The sequence below is a fragment of the Lynx canadensis genome, chromosome A3, assembly GCF_007474595.2.
Source record: "Lynx canadensis isolate LIC74 chromosome A3, mLynCan4.pri.v2, whole genome shotgun sequence".
In the NCBI taxonomy this organism is placed as follows: domain Eukaryota; kingdom Metazoa; phylum Chordata; class Mammalia; order Carnivora; family Felidae; genus Lynx; species Lynx canadensis.
In genome coordinates, this window is record NC_044305.1 from 137,489,974 (window position 1) to 137,506,519 (window position 16,546).

A 16,546-nucleotide genomic window follows, 5' to 3' on the forward strand; every position below is an offset into this window, starting at 1 on the left:
GCTACAAGTATCACTTACCGAATCTACATGCAGAATGTACAGAATTCAATTCTGTAAATATCAATATCTTGTAGTGTTTTTTAAAAAAATGATCTTTAAGAGACCGCCTATCTTTCACCACAGACAATTTTCACACGACCAAATGCTCCACAGCGACGGTAGGTACACGTACCGAGGTGTGACGTGACCGCTTTATTAAATCACCAGGAATTACGTTGGTCTTAAAAAGATCAATTGCCAGAAACCTCTTAAGTTTCAGATGTTAAACACCCTTCAAGAGAAGAGTGTGACGGGGCCACCGCACGGCCGCACGGAGTCACAGGTTGGCCCGGAAGCCTGCCTTCACGGAGAACCTCATCATGGGCTTCTCCCGGGGGCGCAGGAGGCAGAGGGAGCTGGGGAAGCCGTTGAGGCGCAGGCGGCTCACGCCCCCGTCCGGGGTGATGGTGAATCTCACGTGCGTGATGACGTCCTGGAGCTCCAGGGTCAGGCTGTCGAACAAGTGACTTTTGTCGGCGGACAGCTGAAAGAGAGGCAGGGAGCGGTCCTTGTGATAACGCGGAGTGAGGCCCAGACCAGCTGGCGTGGACTCAGGGCCCGTGACCCAGGCCAGTTACTCACTGATAACAGGCTGGCTTACCACAGAGGAAGGCTAGCAGGGGTCAAAAGCCCAGGTAATGCTAACATGAACACTCGGGTCCATGATATTCGTGGTTCTCAGTGGTTAATTAAGTGGATACACCGATAAGAAAAAGAAAGTGAGAAGTGGGCATATTGGTGCCTCCCAGAGGCCATCACCCATCACCACGTGGGAGCACCCCTCACCCCCCACTCTGACCCACAAAGGACTGTCCTTCTACTGGAGCAAAGAGGACGCTCCTGGAACATCTCCGCGTCCATCTCACAAGAGGACACGTTGTTATAGCTTTAGCTTTAAATATATCAGTCACCCCTTCTAGAAAGTCAATACACTGCAGAAACATTTTCCACACATACATGTGTCCTTTGTACATGATGGTTTAAAACAAAACTTGGTTGTTAGAAATGCACACGGATGAAAGACTAGAGCCTGTCTTTCTATTACATAAATGCACAGATACGGTTTTTAGAAGCTTGTGCGTCTTACTATTTAATCTGAGCAGAAGATTTGGAAAGGAAATCTGAGCAAAGCGGCCCCGACGGCGGGTCCGGCCTTCCCGGGTCCCCGCGGGCGCCATACCTTCGTGACGGGAAGCAGCGGTTTCCACTTATGGCCCGGAAGCTCCCACTTCTGCTTGATCATGTCTTCCTCCTCCTGAGTCGTCAGGACGCAGCCGTCCAGCTTACAGCTGTCGGGCGAATTGCCTGTCGGGACAAATTCAGGGTCACTTCCTCCACTCTGCTTGCCCTCGGCAGTTTGGCTGACTTTTTAATCAACTCAAAGACCCAGCAAAGGACAAATCGTTGTTCTCTCTGAAGAGAAGCAAAGGCAGGACGCGTGTGAGAGGAGGAACGTACCCATCTGTGACGGAGGTGGATTGCCTGACGCAATATGCGGGAGTTCATTTTTCAGAGGAATCAAAATCCGCTCGATGCGCATTAGTGGGCCGGCACCTTTGAATTTGCGTGTACGGCATTTTACTTGGGAAGTGGAAGGTGCCTGATGGGCATCCCTGATTGCAGCGTTAATCACTTGCACACTGCTATGTGGCTCACCCCAGACTATCGGGAGGCTGGGAGACACTTTCCTTATGGCACCGCATTGTGTCACGAGAAACAAAAAGAAAGACCGAGGCCAGTTAACCGGCCGGGGCTTGGCCTCGACCCCACGTGCCGTCTTCCAGGTGTGCTACGCCTTCACCCGGTAACACATGTGGTCCTGAGTCTCTCTCCTCTCTGGAGTTTCCTCAGAATCGTGCCCGGTGGGGTTAGAAGACCTCAGGGGAAGGGTCCCACACTCTTCGCGGGGAGAACTGCTGTAGGGGTGCCTAAGACTTTAAGATCAACAGAGGAGGGGGTTCTGATCACAGGAAAAAAATACTCAGTGCTCCCGTGCCCCCTGTGGCGCATCTCTTAAGACGGTGACCTCCAAGGCGCAAGCACGCTGCTGAGGGCACGTGAAAACCCGAAAGATGTGGGAGGAGGACACGAAAGCCGCTATTTCTGTTTCTGTTTCTTCAGTATCTACACACATACGTGCATATCTGTTAGGTTTCGTGTACGTGAGATTACGCCCCTCGGGCCGCGACTGTGCTCGTGCTGTGATGGATAGAACTGAGAGGGCCGACAGCAAATTCAGGACGGCGCAGCCCGGGCTCCCTGGTTACGTGCACGTACTGGCCGTTCCCGGGCTCTAACTAAACTATCGCTCACAAAATTAGCAAGCGATTTACATCATCCATGCAGAGACCCACGGACTGAGGATACCGCCAGAAACACAAGCACCCAGGAACCGCAAGAAGATAGCAGGGCTGCATTCCGCCGACCCAAGATGAGCTGTTCGTCGGCTGTGTGGAAAAGTGAAAGCAGTGACCCGCTAATCAGATCTGAAATAGTCTTTCAGGGGCACCTGGGCGGCTCAGTCGGTTGAGCGTCCCAACTTCAGCTCAGGTCACGATCTCACGGTTCGTGAGTTCGAGCCCCGCTTCAGGCTCTGTGCTGACGGCTCAGAGCCTGGAGCCTGCTTCGGATTCTGTGTCTCCCTCTCTCTCTGCTCCTCCCCTGCTCACACAGGGTCTCTCTCTCTCTCTCTCAAAAATAAATATTTAAAAAAAAAATTTTTTTAAATAAATAAATAAAATAGTCTTCCAAAATTAGGTCACAATCATCCATGCTGTGTCTTAAAATAATTAACTTAAATCCACTACCACTGAAGAAGAACCTTGCCTTAAACACATACTGTGCCTTGGTGTAGTCGTTAGTAATCGCGTGAGGCCACAATGATTCACAAGACGTTTAAACATCAGGCATCCAAGGTATGAATATAAACTGCCACCGCTTACTGAGACAAGTAAGCAGTCAGGAAACATCCAGTCCAGCACTAATCGAAATTTCACCCGACAATTATAAAGGTTTAATAACCCCTCTTGAACTGTGTCCATATAATGACACAGGTGTATATTTCAGAAGAAAGTAGGTTTCAAATGCCAGCGGCACTTGTCCGAATATGTTTTTACTAATAGCACACTTTTGAAAACGTGTAGATCCCTGCCTTACAAGTCCACGTCCACCCTGGGCAGGAAATGCCCCCCCAACCAATCTCCCTAGTCCCCCCCCCAAGAGAATACACCCCCATCCAGCTCTTCTGGATGGGACTAACCAGGAACGATTGCACAGGCTCTTTCCAAATGAGATTCGGGGCCCCTACAGTGAAGAGTCTTAGAGCATCACAGAATCTCGGATGACTCCGGGGGGTGACCCAGCTCAACTCTGACATTTTACAAAGGGGGAAGTGGGCCCGCAGAGCTAAAGGAAGTTGCTCAAAACTGCACACCCGGAGAGAGCGCAAAAGCCAAGTGCCGAGCCCACCGTCCTGAGCCCCACGCCCACAGACCACGTCATCTGCGTGGTCTGCGTTACCGGCACGCGGGTTCTGTGCGCTGCCTGATGGTTCTACGTTCACCTTTAAAATACGTCGTATCGATTTCAATTTGAGTGATCACTCCAGGATGTGCCAGCCGGAAGACTGCCCATTCGCAACCCGGAACAAGGAGACTACCGTTCTCGTCATTCTGGGATTCAAAAGGAAAAAGAATAAAAAGAAGCCAGCTTGAGGCCATTCAGGAAACGAATTCTGAAAACAGCGAGTGAAAAATGTCGACACGTGCTGATGACATTTCTTTTATTTCTTACTACAGAAGAGCGTTTCCTATGCCCCGGTATGTAAATTACTTTCTGTGTTAATTGCCCCCCTTGTCTATTATTCCTTAAATGCCTCAGGAGCTTATTGGGTAATTGCTACGTTTTTATAAATTTCTGATGTGATTTTCTATGTCGACTGTAAATCTGTGTAGAATGAGACACACAGAAGGGTCTGTATCCAACCCGGCCCCTAGGTACTCTAATCAATTCGTTTTGACCTTTCAAAGTAGATACGTTCTTGGTCAAATCTATACCACTGTGTAATCTGCCTCCAAACTTAGTTTCTGGCAACGGGAGTCGTCCGCTTCCCATTGGAAGTGTTGGCTGACACGGAGGCTAACCCAAGAGAGGGGTGTTGTCCGGGGAAGTTTTCGGTGGGGTTAACAAAGTGCAAGGTGTTTTGTTTTGCTTTTGTTTTGACTTTCTTATCTCACATTAGTTACTAGGCAAACTGAACAGCTGAGCCCCCTGTCTGTCACACACTCATATACGTAGGTGGTCTCACCCAGGGACACGTAGGTACCGAAAACCATGACACTGGTGGGGTTTTTTTGCCTCCAGGTCAACCAGTGAATTTATCCACGGGTTTTATATCATTAAATTGTAGACCCTTAATTATAGAACCGGCGGCATTTCAACCATTCGTTGGAGTAGCAGGCGCGGCCAGCGTGTGCGCCTTCTGGGTCCTGCCCTGATGTTACCGTGAAGCAGTAGGCAATCCGGAAAACGACGAGAAGTACTTCCGGAATGCTGCCTACGAGGTTCCGGAAGGAAGCGCTTCCTTGATGTAAACTTAAAACAAGACAGAGGAGACTCTGAATCGTGGCCGTTTTGAACTTCTTACCTCTAACACCGGTGGCCTGTCCGGCCTCCTTGCGGTCTCCCAGCCATCAGCCATACACCTAGCCTTGCCGACTCCTGCCAGAAATGACATTATTTAATGGGAGTGTCACAGGATTTTATCTTAAATGTGAGAATGAATGCATGGGAGTAACGAAACCACAGATCCCTTGTGCCTGAACGTTGCTACATAAATTATTGCCATTCAGCTTAACGTTTTGATAAATTCACATGCAGCCATAGGGTAAGTTTTACTCTTCCCTTTCAGCCAAAATTAGGAAGGAAAATTAGGAAGGAAAACTGATTTACTTCACATCATAAGGGCATCCAATCCTGTGTGTGGATGGTCGATCGCATCCACCCCCGTGCTTCAAGACGACGCCTCCTAAGTCGCTCATATCCTATTGGGGTGCTTAGTGCGGGTTCATACCATATTGGGGTGCTTGGTGCGGGTGCCCAGACGCCCCAAATGCAGGCCAGCTCCCACAGCAGCATCTCACCTATCATATTGTTTGGATGCCCAAAGTGCGCGTTGCTGAATCCTACACAGGTGCCCCCGTGAGCGATGGCTGCGAGGTCAAACGGTTCCTTGGGATCAGTTGCGGTCCAGTCCTTCTGTCCACAACCATACACTCTAAGACGTGCAATCCCACCGTCTGAGAAGGAAAGAGGCCGCGGTCATTTCTTACTTGGAGAGGGGGCTGTTTGTGGGTCATAAACGACAAAGCTCTCCACACCTGCCTGCTCTGTTTCTCAAATACACCAACCCTACTGCCCCAGGGCATTTGCACCCACCATTCCCTTGTACTGGAACTACTTTCCCAGCTCTGCAAAAGGCCATTTGTTGTTCTTAGGTGTCACCTTATGTGTCATGCCGTCAGAGATGCTCTTCCTGTCACTGTCTAGTTATCTCCCTCCAGCTCTGCCTGGCCCCGCCTGACTCTCCAGGTTGGGTGCGTCATCATCCCCTCCTGCGAATTTTTGCCAGAGCTCAAATCACAGCCTGAAATGATCTTGTCATGTATTTGTTTAAGCTCCTGCTGATATCAGTATCTCAGAACCAGAATATAAAATCTTTGAAAGCCAGAATAGTGATCTATCTCGTTTGCTTCTCTATTGTCTCTACCTAGTACTGGTCCTGGCACACAGCAGGTGCTGACATTTCTTATTGGATTAATAACTCCAGGAAGGTCAAAGAGCTGTTGGAAGATCCACCAGAGATATAATGTTTGGGGCCACAAATTAGCGTTGCTAAATACCACACAGACTCATACAAGAGCCTTATGTTTCTATTTTTGTAAAAACACTGATTGAGAAGAGGGAAGATAATGTTCACAAAACCAAATCGCTCTGAGAACCACAGCAGCCTAGAGTAGGTCTGCAGAACACACAGTAGCCGCCCACATCAACTCACATTCTCGGATTCTGAGAAAGCGAATATTTTATGTGTTTGAATAGTACTTCCTGGAAGATGGGAGGAAGCTTTGTATAAACAGCTTTCCTCGTTATTCTACTGAAACCAAGCCCTTATATTGTTCCACGAAAACCTTGATGAAAGTGAGTGATCAGAAAAGAATTCAGTAGAACGGTCTTGATATTTACAATAAATAAAACCAGACTGTGTTGGCATAAAACCCTAAAAATTACACCAGAGGGGGTCATTCAGCAGAAACTAACTTAGGGGAACCTCTCCTCTGGTTCACGGAGCATCGGGATTCACTCCGACGCACAGAACACACTTGCCTGTTGAGTGTAAAGCTGATTTTAAGTCTTTAAAAAATAAGATTCTTCTTTACAGAGTTCATATCCAGCCTCGCTTTTAATCAAAACTATCAGGGACATCAGGCATGCCACTCCACGCTCTGAGAGTGACTCATCTAAAGCAACCTGTTGCCACTCCAGGACAAAACACTGGTTCCTTCCCCTTTATACTTGAACCCCGGGGAAAATATTTGTAAATCTGATAAAGGATTTGTATCTAGGAAATACAAAGAGCTCTTGCAATTCAACAATAAAAGACAAAAACCCAACTTAAGAATGGGCGAAAGATCTGAAAAGGTATCTTTCCAAAAAAACATGTAGGTGTGTGTGTGTGTGTGTGTGTGTGTGTGTGTGTGTGTATGTATATGATCTGTACATCAACACACGCAAATGGCCAAGTACAGAACTGAAATATGCTGGTCATCATTAGTCCTAGAGAAATGCAAGTCAAAACCACAAGGAGACCCCACTGCACATCCTCTAAGATGGCTCCAGTCAAACAGGCAGATGACAGTACGTGTTGGTGACGGTGACAACGTAAGATAGTGCCACCATGGTGGAAAACAATGGGAGGGTTCCTCCAACAATTAAAAATGTAGCTATCAGGGCGTCTGGGTGGCTCATTAAGCATCCGGCTCTTGATTTCGGCTCAGGTCGTGACCTCGCTGTTCGTGGGACGGAGCCCACGTCAGGCTCTGTGCTGGCAGTGTGGAGCCTGCTCGGGATTCTCTCTCTCCCTCTTTCTCTCTGCCCTTCCCCCACTCACATGTGCAGGTGCTCTCTCAAACTTTATTTAAAAAACGTAAATAAAAACATAGTTATCATATGGCCCAGTGAGTCCAATCCTACGTGTATACCCAAATGAAAACATATATCCACACAAAAACCCATAAAGGAATATTACAGCAGCGTTTTTATAGCCAACAGGTGGAAACAACCCAAATGTCCATCAGTAGATGACTATAGAAACAGTACGGTTTATCCATACAATGGAGTATCGTTCCTCCACGGAAAGACATAAAGTACCCCTGATAACGAGCCTTGAAAACATGGTAAGCGAAAGAGGCGAGTCACAAAAGACCATTTATGTGAAATGTCCAGCATGGTCAACTCTGTCCAGACAGAAAGCAGACTGGTGGCTGCTGAGGGCCGAGGGAGGTGAGGGTTGAGAGCAAGATACAGGATTTCCTTTTGAGGTGAGAGTAGTGTTCTCAAATTGAGCGTGGTGATGGTTGCACCTATACGGTGTTTTTCCGCATTACCCGGCTAAACCATAAACCGCTGAACGGTGCACTGCAAGTCGGTGAATTACATCACAACAAAGTTGTTAAGTAAGAGAAAATGAGGGACTTTTGCACACACCGCCTCATCTGCTGGTGCACCTGGCGAAATAGAATTTGTTAGGAGACATTTAACCTGACACAACTCCCTCCCATCACCTCCTAATTGACCTGGTGCTTTTTCAATAACTACCAACGGATGGCTGGGCCGCGACGAGAACTTCCTAGGGCACAAAAAGGGGCCACCTGTCACCCGAAAATGCTAGAGAGATAAGTGCCTTCACCCTGAAACGTGCCCACACCAAGTCAAGAGGCCACAAGACGGCAGATGGGGCCACATCACACTTACCCGGGAAAATGTTGAGTCTCACGTGAGTCCACCTCTGCTGGGAGTCGACACGAAAATAATTGTGGCTGGAAGCAGGCTTTCCTGGTTTAAGCTCTGTCATGGGAACCAAGTAATTCCAGTCGTTGGACCCCAGCTAGCAATAAATAGAAAGTGTTAGCAGTGGCCCCAAGGACAGTAAATTCTCTCACCCCGGTGCTCGTGTGGGGCCTGCAGGATAGAGATACTTTGGAACAAAACCTGATGATGGCTGCCTAGTAAAATACTTCAATAAAAATACTGATAAAGATCAAGTCCCAGGTTTAATAAGCAGACTACAGCCCTGAGGGCTTTTCATCCAGATCGAAATAGGCACCGGGCGATGGCAGCAGGGGAACGGGCAGGGAGGGTTGGGAAGAAGGGACAAGACCTGGGACTCCCTCTGAGGATTCTAGAAGAAACCAGAATCGGTGACGTGAACATCGGTGCACACCAGGCTGCTCCCTTGGACCCTGAGACCTGGGGTGAACGGGTTGACCTGAACGTCGTGACCAGCATTCCTCAGACTGAAGGGCCTGTGTGTTGTTCCTCTCACTGTTTATTTCCCAGTCTGTTATGGATCAACACTTTCGTAAAACACAATATAAATTAACGACTGGACAGGCTTTAAAAGACAGGAATGTACAAAAAAGCACAAGTCCACGTGGTTCCTTTGCCAGACTCGGCAGGCATAAAAGGTACGTAAAGTCGTACTCCCGATTTCTGTATTTATCTTATCGGGGTAGCACCTGGCAGGTAGCAGGGCCGGGCAGACCCCCTGGGACACATCGCTAGACCTCACTCGGGCTGTGGAAACCATTTGTGACGCTGGACAAGTAGATGAGGAGAGGCGTGAGTGGGTGGGGTGTCCCTAAGAAGCACCCTCGTGCCCAGGCCTGTGCCCTGGCCACCGCGACAAACCGCCGACCCTGTTAGCAGACGCACCTTAGCAACAGCCTCAAACTCCGCCGGGGTGGCCGCGGCCCCTGTCCTGACTCCTCTCTGTGGCATTTCTGGTGCTTTATCTGGAGGCAGAGGGACCAACGGTTACGGTTACGTTCACGTTCGGAATCAAAGACAATATTCTCCTAGTGGGCGGTCTGCTCGTTTTTATTCCGCCAAATCACCCCAGAGAGAAGCTTCCTTAAGTCAAAGTATCCGATGATCAAAGTGATAGACTTGCTGAAGTTCCTCGACATTTGAAATACTGAGTAATTCCAGAAGGTGCTGCAGTACATTTGGTAGTACTTTTGCTCGTCAAAATACAACACCACCTCCAGGGTGAGTCTAGCTGCAGCAAATCTATCACACGACTCGAGTTCTCAGGAGTCGGATCAATGGAGGTTCTGGAAAATTGCAACGTCAAGGCCAGAAGAAGACCGTCCCCCACGGCATCCTTGGAATCGACACTTGGGCGATCCCGAATCGGACTCGGAAGGAATCCTCCTTTTTGGCATCAGGCATTTCCTGCCTCGGCAGCAGCACCTGTCCTGTCCTCACCTACGTCCTCAGGTGCCCCCAGTGTCGGGAGCAGGGCCCGTCCCCTTCCGTAGAGCCTCGTACAGGGCCGTGGACACGGTGCTTTCAGCGTAAATCTGCCAACCGGCGTGATTCATCTTCCCTAAACACGTGTACGTACACACACATCGTGGTCCCTGCTTCTAAAAACAGTAACGCTGGGACCAGCATCAGACGGTACCGTCGAAGGAGCAAAAGCAGGGGTCTGACTTGTACTTATGCTTCGTCCCACGAGGCGCAAAGAACCCCTTCCTGACAACTCCGTGGCTGCCACACTCGTGCCCACAGGGACAGCCACCACCCCACAGCCGGCCCACGCCTGGCTCCGTGCTGTCCAGCAGCCCACGCGCTGCCCTCCCCTGCACCCTGCTCGCCCCGGCGAGGCCCCAAGAGCGTGGGAACAATGGACTCCACACGTGGCCAAGCTAAAACTCAGAAACCACGGAACGCTGCACTGGGAACCCAAGTTCTAAAGCCTGTGGCACTAACGTGGCCTTAGACACGTTGCTGAACCTGTCTGGGCGGAAATTGCACGGGGCGGGGGTGCTGGGGGAGGGGGAGCAGGCCAGGGGAACGGTTCCCAAGGCACCTCCTTCCAAGTTTGCTGCTTGGATTGATATCCGAGGAGCGTAATCTCCCATGAAGTAGGAAATGTCCACATCGAAGCCCCGGATAATCCCTTGTATCCCCAGCTTGATGAGGCACCAGTCGTGACCTACGGGAGGGAAGCGAGGGCATCCCCGTCAGGCGTAACTCGGCAGACAAAGCGCGTGATTGAACAGGACCGAGACGAAGAAAAGACTCGGCGACACCCCCTCCCATCCCAGGAAAGGGCACGCAGGGTCACTCTCGGCTGTGACGTACAGACGCCCTCGGCGCGGCCACGCACGCCCCGTGCCCCACGACAGCCCTCCGCCCCAGGCACGGGCCTTGGATCCAGGGAGACCCGATTCCGGTTCCAAAGTGAAAACCGGCCCCTGCGAGCCTCCTTCTTCGACTGAGAATCAGGGACGAGATCAGCTTCCAAAACTCAAATGTGACTGCGTCCAGGGTAGAGAACAGCCCGCCCCCCTCGGCAGGTGCTTGACGCACGGCTGGGCCTCCGGCAAACCGCCTGCTCGCCGTCGCCTCAGGCTCTGCGGGGCCCAGCTGCCCCCTCCCCGCGGCTGCTAAAGCGCAAGAAGTCTACAAGCCACAGGTCACCCAGTACTCCCTGGCTACTTGTGGTCACGTGTAGACCCGGCCTGGAAATGCCCAGATTCATCAGCAGCTGCTAATGGACCTGGGAAACACCCAGGACCTCGTAGCACTTGACGCAGCCGAAGAACCCAGTTATCAGCTGGATAAGAACCCGGTTACAATGCCGATTTAGTTTGCTCTCACAGGCGCGTCTGCAGCTTTCACAGGGGTATTTTCATTGAGCCTGGTGAGGAGCAACGAATAAAAGCCGGCCCTTCTCACCGGTGACGGGACGGGGGCTGCGTGGGCGAGCCCGTCTACACAGCGGTCAAGGAGGGACCAGAGCACCCTCTTCAGAGAGCCGTGTAGACGCAACGCACACACGCACGCCACCCTGTGACGTTGCCACCCCGCTCGGGGAGGTGCGCCCCGCCCCCCACAGCCTCGCCAACACGCCCGCTGTCCCAGCAGCACGTCCTCCTTTTCACCTGATGGCGCACAGACGACCCCTTCCTAAACCCTCCGAGCCTGATGTTCGGAAGGGTCACGTGAGGTCCGGGGACCCGGGACGGAGCTGCCAGAACGCTCCCCGGCTTCCCAACACCCGCGTTTAAGCTTCGCCGCGTTGCCACAAGGAGCGGTCTCAGTACCTGGAATCCTTTTCCTTCTGGTCTCCCATCCATCCATCCACTTCCCAAACTCCGTGTATTCGTCTTCTCTGAAGCTTGGGCTTTTACTCTAAAGCAGAGACGGAGACAAGGTGGTGGTTGCCGTCCCTGCGAGGGCCTGGCCTGTTTTGTCCCCCCGAGGTACAGGAGACCCACGCCAACGGGGACTCGGAGGGAATCCTCGGCCGGCGTGGGGGTGCCTGCCGCGACCCTCGCACTCGGGTAACCCGTTCCAGATCAGGAGAGGCCGCCCCATTTTGCGACACCTCCAGAGAAAGAAATCCTGCTTCTCTGCGGCCCTCGATGCATAGAATTAACTGGCCGTAGCGACAGCTGAAACCCCATCGCAGTGAATTCCGTGGCCCCACAAACGGCGCAGCCCCCCCAATGCAGCCTACGGCATCCTGAAAGAAAGAGCCAGAAAGGGTACGTCTCCCAGGCAACCCAGAAAAGACTGCTTAACAAGGAATCCGGCCCAAGCGCGTGAGGCGTAGGCGGGATGCTGAGGCCCAGCTGTACCCTTGGACCCCGGCCCTCGGAGCTGCTCTGTGTGTAGACAGCTAGCCTATTCCTTTTAGTGGCTACACAGTGTCCCATATATGGAAGTTCATATATGGGTCCCGTCTATGGACAGTTGGATTGGCTCTTTCCCCTCCAAACAACACTGGGATGAATATTTTCTACACATCTTTGCCTACTTTTGCAAATAATATAAACCCGTGGAATAACAGGTCAAAGTGTGTAGGCATTTAAGTTTTCTATAGACAGACATATGGTAAAACGAAAAGAGCTTTGACATCTATTAGCTGTGTGACCTAGAACAAGTAAATCAACATCTCTGTTCCTCATTCTATTGTCATTTTCTCTGAGGAGTAAGTTAATGTATGCAAGATGTCCTTGGAATGTCATACTTTAACATGCTCTAGACCTGGCCAGGTCCTGCCCGGAAAGAGGGGCCCTGTCACCAGGGTGACGACATGGCCGGTAACCACGGTGGAGGACAGCATGCTGCCCACTCACGAGAACTCACACCCCACGGCCGGCGTAGCAAGGTAGCAGGATTCCAGCCGAGGTTGCTTTCTTCCCTATATTTTCAGGTTTGTTTTTTCTCTTGTTTTGTTAATAAGCACGTCCTACACTTTTGCAATTAGGCAGGTAAGACACGTCCCCAAAACTCAACGTGTGTGCCAGATTTCTTCCTGGCCCAGATTATGAGCTCTGCGTGAGACAGAGGACGGTATGCAAGGATCTCAGCGATTTTCCCATGAAGCCACGCAGCCCCCCACGTCCCTGTGTCCGATGCCCGTCTGTCTCCAATGTGTCTTAGCACGAGCTGGTGCGGATCTCTACATGTTTCTACTGTTCCAACGTGCCAGTTACCGGTCCACACTCCAGGACTCCCATCTCAAACATCCGGGCAGATTCTAATTGCCGTGTCGGCACAGATGGGTCTACCCCAACGCTTCACGGTGCGGGGTGCCCACTTACGATACCTTTACGGTGCGGGATGCCCGCTGACAATACCTTTATGAGGTTTTCCGCAGGAGCAAAAAAATCATCCGTTGCAAATAAAATCTAGACAAAGAAAGAAAGAAGTAAAGATAAAACAGCCATAAGTTAAAAACGATTTTATTTCGTTTTGCAAAAGACGCGGTAGAAAGAAACGTGGAATTGCCAGGGGGAGAGAACGCTATGCAATGAAGCCGCTATGCTTTTGACACGTCTAGACTTCGTGGCCTGCCTCAGCTCGTTCCAGCCTGTACTCTGCACCCCTTTGCCATCTGGATGGGGACGTGCTGACTTCTTACACTCAGGAAGAAACTACACCAACTCTCCTTTTCACGAATGGAGGACACTGGGCTTTGTGACTCGCTCGCACACAGAGCGATGGCCCAAAAACACCACCCTGGGCCATGCCTGTGGTTCGGCTGTCTCACCGTCGGACGCCCTGCAGGAGGGGGCGCCTGGTAATTCATCAGCCAAAGCAGGACATTTGTGAGAGGGAGGGGGTTGCTACTCATCACCCCAAGAAAACAGGTGTAAATGGACTTTTCTGGACAAAACGGGCCGCGGCCCCACCGGCCGAAGCCAGACCCTCGTGACAGCTGCCGTCGGGAGGGGACCCCGGGCACTGGTGTCGGGAATTAGCCGGTGACGGTTGCAAGGCCACTCGTCTGTGGCTGAAGTGAGGTGTGTTCATCAGGGGGCATCTGTCTACGTGGAGGAAGCCGTGTCAGGACGCTGTCACCGGCACCTGTCGCGAGGGCTCAGCGGCTCGAGCATTGACGGGCACAGCGGCTTCGCGGAAGGGACACTGAAACTCCCACTACTGGGACTCTGTGGGGTCTACGCAGAGGGTCCGCTCTGGGCAAGGCTCCACTTTGCCGACATGAGTAGCTCTCCAGAGATCTCGACACACCGCGGCTGCCGGGGCCGAGCCTCCTCAGGCGGCACTGGTTGACCCGGGCCACGGTCTCGGCAGAAGGGACCCCTGCCCCTGCCCTGCCGAGGCCGCTCCTCGTGGGTGGCGGGGCAAGCCGCGCGACGGCCCCGCGGTGCCAGCCATCGGAGCAGCCGCCCTGCCCGCGTGCCCCGGTGCCGCCTCCAGCAGCCACGAGGGACCCGGGCCGGCAGCCGGCCCCCAGCTCTGGGCTGGAAGGACTGACTCTACGGAGAACCAGCTTGCAGAGAAGGACACCTCGCCTAGCCCCGGACTTCATTGATCTCCTCTCCCCGCTGCCTGGACCACGAGTGTAGTTAGTGTCGCGGGTTTGGGCGTGTTGTCTAGGAATCGTGATCGCGCAGGCTATTAGTTGCCGAACTATCGTTGGCAAAGCCAGTCTCAGCCTCCGAGCATAATTCGCCTCTAATGACACTACCGTCCTCGGACCCCAGCCCAGAACCTACAGGTCAGGGGAGACCTCGCTGTTTTGCTGCGGATGACTGTCGCGGAGGCAGAGTGGAGGGGATCGCGGCTGTGTCGGGGCCGACCCGCCCGCTGAGAGTCTGCAAGGGCCAAGCCCGGGTGAGCGGAGCGGACATGCGGGAACGCGTCCAGGCCCGTCGCTGGCGCCTCGGCAGAAACCCTCACGGGGCACCCGGGGCCTCTCCGACCTCCCCGGGCCCATGCCCCCCAGCAAGCCCCTGATGACTTCCAGAAACACTCAACCAGCTGGGGCACGCCTCGCTGCCTCCCCCGGCGTCCTGACCGAAGCGGCCCCTCGCCCCTTTTCCTCGCCGGCTCCCTCTCCCACTGGAAGACCCCCTGTGCAGACAGGGGCCGCACAGCCTTTCCCAGCACCTCCCGCCCCACTCGCGGCCCCCGGCTCCCGCAGCACCTGTCTCCCTGGGGGAGCAGGAGCCTCTGGAGGGCAGGACGCCCCCCTCAGCCCCGTCTGTACCGGACGACGCACCTGAGAGGTGCTGGCGCTCAGTGCCTCTGCACTTTACCGGTATCGCAGTGCCCTGTGCTTGTCAACAACTGTTCCAGGTAATCCCCACACTGACATCTGAGGACCACTGATCTATACCGTGAGAAGACACAGAGGGACGGAGGACTCGTCACAGGTGCAGGATGTCTTTTTGCTCTAAGCTTAAAGCAATACTGCCTTGGCTAGAATTGTCCCCAGTTTCTTAAAAATTCTTCGGAAGCCTTTTGCAATAACGGGCTGGACCTTCGGCCCAATTCTGGCCATTCTAACTAGGTTCCTGCAGTGTTCTCCTTGCCGTGACACCCCCACTTACCTCTCCTCCTACGGACTCAGAGGCCATGTCAACCAGCCGGGTGAAGTCCAGAGACCTGGCCGGTTTTCCCTCCCTGGGAGAGTCGGCCATGCTTCCTAGCAACGAGAAGGGAGGCTCGGTCAGCCTCGGGCGTAGGGGGTAGCAGAACCCGCGTGAGCAAGCGAGGCCCTCACCCGGGTCCCCCAAACCAAGGTCTGAGACACTCGACAACACACATATTGTCCAGTGGACGTGGCGGGTGCCCACGCACTCCAGGGTCCCCAACTCCAGGTTGTGACTTTGTGCAAACACTGAACCGGGAGTGAATGAGAGCACACTCCCTCTGAACTACGTAAGAACAAAGTTCCACCAAATACACGAATCCCACTGCCTCAAATTGCAATTTTATTTCATTTTTTAAATTTTTTTCCTAACGTTTAGTTATTTTTGGAAGATAGAGACAGAGGACAAGCGGGGGAGGGCAGAGAGAGAGGGAGACACAGAATCGGAAGCAGGCTCCAGGCTCCGAGCCGTCAGCACGGAGCCCGACGCGGGGCTCGAACCCACGGACCGCGAGATCATGACCTGAGCCGAAGTCGGACGCTCGACCGACTGAGCCACCCAGGCGCCCCTTTTTTATTTTTTAAAGGGGAAACTTTTTCTAGTTTAGAAAGGAATAATTTGCTTTTAATAGTGTTTGGATCCATTCAAAAATCACTTCTTGAGCAACTAGCTGGCAGGCCCTGGCTAGAAATGGGGTACACAGGAGAATGCATGCCCTGCCCACACGGACTCCCCCATGGGGGAGGCCGATGCCCCAGACACCCATGCCGAGCAATGCTCTGGAACCATCCGAGACCACAGCACGGAGACGGCTCCATCCGGGACCGTTTGTGGTATCACCAGTGGGGCTGGCGTACGTTAACCCAGCCCCCCACGCCCCGCCGCACCCTTAGTTTAAAGTTGAGAAAGCCGAGATTTGGAGAAGCGGGGGAGGCATGGGAGGAGGCCGGGGGACTCGGGGCCGGCCTAGAGGTCGCCCCCCTCCTCAGCCAACGGGTGACCTTCGTTCCTACCTTTTTTCCTACCCCTCGTGGTGAAAAGAGAAAACTACACAAAAAACGTCTCATTAAGAATTATTCACACAAATCAAAACCACAATGAGATACCACCTGACACCTGTCAGAATGGCCCACATTAACAACTCAGGCACAACAGATGTTGGCCAGGATGCGGAGAAAGAGGATCTCTTTTGCATCGTTGGTGGGAACGCAAGCTGGTGCAGCCACTCTGGAAAACGGTACGGAGGTTCCTCAAAAAACTAAAAATAGAACCACCCTACGACCCAGCAATTGCACTACTAGGCATTTATC

General features: G+C 52.6%; 1 protein-coding gene across 1 annotated transcript; it reads right to left on the reverse strand.

Annotated features, from left to right (window-relative positions):
- Positions 1 to 183: 183 nt before the first annotated feature.
- On the reverse strand, positions 184 to 15,284 carry ALLC (allantoicase). The gene is made up of 11 exons (XM_032592758.1): positions 15,195 to 15,284; positions 12,975 to 13,025; positions 11,433 to 11,520; positions 10,193 to 10,318; positions 9,031 to 9,110; positions 8,071 to 8,203; positions 5,181 to 5,336; positions 4,685 to 4,758; positions 3,602 to 3,710; positions 1,220 to 1,344; positions 184 to 523 (listed from the first exon to the last, which is right to left on the reverse strand). The coding sequence occupies exons 1-11, from the start codon at positions 15,282 to 15,284 to the stop codon at positions 317 to 319; spliced, it is 1,239 nt and encodes a 412-aa protein (XP_032448649.1). The 3' UTR covers positions 184 to 316.
- Positions 15,285 to 16,546: the final 1,262 nt, after the last annotated feature.